This window comes from Clupea harengus, chromosome 12 (genome assembly GCF_900700415.2).
Source record: "Clupea harengus chromosome 12, Ch_v2.0.2, whole genome shotgun sequence".
Lineage (NCBI taxonomy): Eukaryota > Metazoa > Chordata > Actinopteri > Clupeiformes > Clupeidae > Clupea > Clupea harengus.
Window position 1 is genome coordinate 27,973,073 of NC_045163.1, and position 3,398 is coordinate 27,976,470.

At 44.5% G+C, this 3,398-nt stretch overlaps 1 protein-coding gene across 1 annotated transcript; it reads left to right on the forward strand.

The window, feature by feature from the left end:
• Positions 1 to 1,192: 1,192 nt before the first annotated feature.
• On the forward strand, positions 1,193 to 2,198 carry sprn2 (shadow of prion protein 2). The gene has a single exon (XM_031577381.2). It carries the CDS (start codon positions 1,203 to 1,205, stop codon positions 1,644 to 1,646), a length of 444 nt encoding a protein of 147 aa, XP_031433241.1. The 5' UTR covers positions 1,193 to 1,202; the 3' UTR covers positions 1,647 to 2,198.
• Positions 2,199 to 3,398: the final 1,200 nt, after the last annotated feature.

The following is a 3,398-nucleotide window of genomic DNA, read 5'->3' on the forward strand; positions in this document are numbered from 1 at the left end:
CTTCTTACCTCAATTGCTGCTATTCTTGTCCCAATTACTGTTCATATTGCATATCTATTTCTTACTGTACATATCTATTTATTCACTTATTATTACACTTTACATATGCACATACTCTGCACTTTTTGCTATTTTGCGCTTCTGGTTGGATGCTAAACTGCATTTCGTTGCCTCAGTACTTGTACTATGTGCAATGACAATAAAGTTGAATCTAATCTAATCTAATGGTAAAGGCGTGTAATACTCCAAAATAATGCACATATCAGCTACTGAAAACAATCTTTTTTCCCAAATTAGCAGCCACTATAGTCACTTTTCTAACACTTAGATAGAGTTAGAAATACTGTTTTAGAAAAGACTTTTGCTGTGAGGGAAATAACTCGTACACTACTTGTACAAATGACTGTTTTCTCGCTGTCTGTACACCTTGTGTGTTTTTGTGTGCACTGGAGCGTAAAATTTGCTGTGAAAGCACACCGGGCTGATACGTGCACACACACACACACACACACACACACACACACACACACACACACACACACACACACACACTGGGCTGATACGGGCACTGTAATTGTCTGATGATTGAGGCGAGTGTTCGTGCTCTTTCCAGTATCGGGGTTCATTGTCAACGCTCAGTGTGGTGGTTAGGCAAACAGACTGACTGCTTATTCTGGCCAGCCTGGGAGTGCATCAGGTGTGAATCAGTGTGAATGGGTACACAACCACACTATTATACACACACACACACACACACACACACACACACACACACACAAACACACTATTATACACTATTATACACAACCACACTATTATACATAACTGAGGCTTGCCCTTGATTGAATGGGTATAGAATTGAATAGAAATATAACTGATATATAAAAGATTACTCCTTCTTTGGGTGCTTTCCTGTTGACACAAAAGCAGAGGCACGTACGCATGCATCCACATGACATCCACACACACACACACACACATACACACACACACACACACACCTCTCTTTGGCGTAGCTGCAGTGCCTGCCCTTCATAGTACAAGTTGTAAGTTCTGAGATGAGACAGCAGGGATTTCCTCACACACACACACACACACACACACTCGTTCGCACATATAAACACAATGCTTTGATAGGGTGCTGCAGTAATCGCAGTGGTTGTTTAAAGTGCCCCTTCCATCTCCTCAGGAACCATCCAGACATGCGGGTCCAGCAGAAGGTGCATCTCATGTGGGCATGTCTGCTGCTGGCGGCCGCCCTCTGCCCCGGCGGCGCCCACTGCAAGCGCGGAGGTGGGTTCAGAGGGCGGGGCAAAGGGGTGGGCATGGGCAGCAAGGTGCCCCCCTCCCAGAGCAAGGGGTCGTCCAAGCAGGGACTGAAGCTGGCGGGGGCAGCCGCCGCGGGGGTCATCGGCGGGGCGGCTGTCGGGTACGGCCTGGGGTCCCTGGGCAGGAACCACTACGGGTACGGGCACGGCCGCAGGAACGGGCACGGGTACGACGGAGACTCGCTTCGCAACCAGTCCGACTATCGGTACTACAGAGGAGCGGCTGGCCCCGGACCAGAGGCCACCGCCCTGACGGCGCTGGTAACCCTGGTAACCCTGGTTCCACTGTTCTGGGGACAGTGGGCTGGAGTTATGTAGTCGGGGGAGACTCACTGCGTCACTTTCATGTCTCACGTCTCTCCCTGCTCTCCCGGATGAGCTGACCGTCGTCTCTGATCCAGTCAGTTAAGGGCTTCCGGAACAATCTGATGATGGGTTTCGGCCACCAAAAGGCAGCTGGGTACCTGGGATGACCCGGAATTGGGTCCAAGCTTGTGAGCCAACTGCCATTTTGGGAATCAGCTTCGTGTAGAGCAGGGATGGACCTCATGCATGCAGAGCTTAATGTGTTACTTTCAAACAGTGATTGAGGTGAAGAGGAATAAAAGGGTTAGTATCGTAAATGCTAAGTGCTGCTGGATTGCTTGTGGATTCGTTTTTTTGAGGTAGGTGTACTGAAACGTGTCCCCCCTGGCAGTTTCTGTAGTGATGTGTGATGTTCTATAGTGATGTGTGGAACAGTGTAGTTATCCACATAGCAACCAACTAACTCTGGAACGTTTTTCGACTGTAGTCTGCCATGGATACAGAACCATTCTAGAACCATTTTTAGAACAATTCCAGGCCAAACCTGACCAATTCCAGAGTCTTAGTCTCAGTCTTAGTCTATAGATCAGTGGTTCTCAAAAAAAAATTCCGGGGACCCCATAAAATCCATTTGCCAAGTCTCGCGACCCCCCACACATTTTGACAGGATATTATAGGTCTAAATTCAGTTTCATCTGGAATGATGAGACTGCTTGCTGAGACAATATTAGTTTTCATTATCCACCCTGATGTAGAAAACACCATTTCTGATAGACTATACAGCATGTCAAAGCCTAATATGTTGATGCACAGGGCAGCAAGATCATTTCGCGACCCCCAAAAAAGGTTTGGCGACCCCACTTGGGGTCCCGACCCCTAGTTTGAGAACCACTGCTATAGATGACAGATATTAAAGAGTGCATTTGCAGCTGTGCAGTGTGTGAATCAATACCCACTCTGTCTTCACCGGCGTACCAGGCAGAGGCATGATAATAATAATAATAATAATAATAATAATAATAATTAATTTTATTTGTAACTCATGATGATCGAGTTTAATGTTGTGAAAATAATATCCTTTAGAAATATTGTGAAGACTGAATGTGTGGTTCCCTTCTGATGGCTGACTATGTTATGTGTAGTGTGCGCTAGTCTGCAGGGACACTAAGCAAGATGCCTCATGTTTGTGCAAGCAAATGGCCTGACGGCTTTGTGAAAACAAAATTATTCTTCAGCAATACAAGAAAATTAAGTTTAGATTTTTTTGATGTTGAATCTTGGAAACAACACTCTGACATTTATATTTTATATTTTTCTCCATTTTATGAGTAAAATGTTCAGAAACCTTTTGCCATAAAGCCGTCTAGCCTATCTTATAACTCGTGAAAACACGTAAGTGATACCTTCAGTCTAAGCATTTAACAAGAACCAAAATGAGATAAGTATGAATATGGACCTACATCAGAAGTGTCTTATTGTCAAACTGAACTTGTGTTCATTTATTCAGTTATATATGTGATGTTTTAAGAGTGACATGTATAAGTAATGCTGTTCATAATAAAAAAAAAGACTGATGTGAAATGCTTTAACTGTTGTCTGTCGAAAGTTAAAAGTTTTACATTACATTTGAAGCTATTTTTTCCCAGTCATTCGTTGCTGCTTTCAATCACACACCTATAGCCAAACAGCACTGGAAGCAGTTTTGTTATCTGGTGTGTCGTCCTTATGGCGTTTCATCTCTAAACGCAGTGGTTTCCTGGCAAC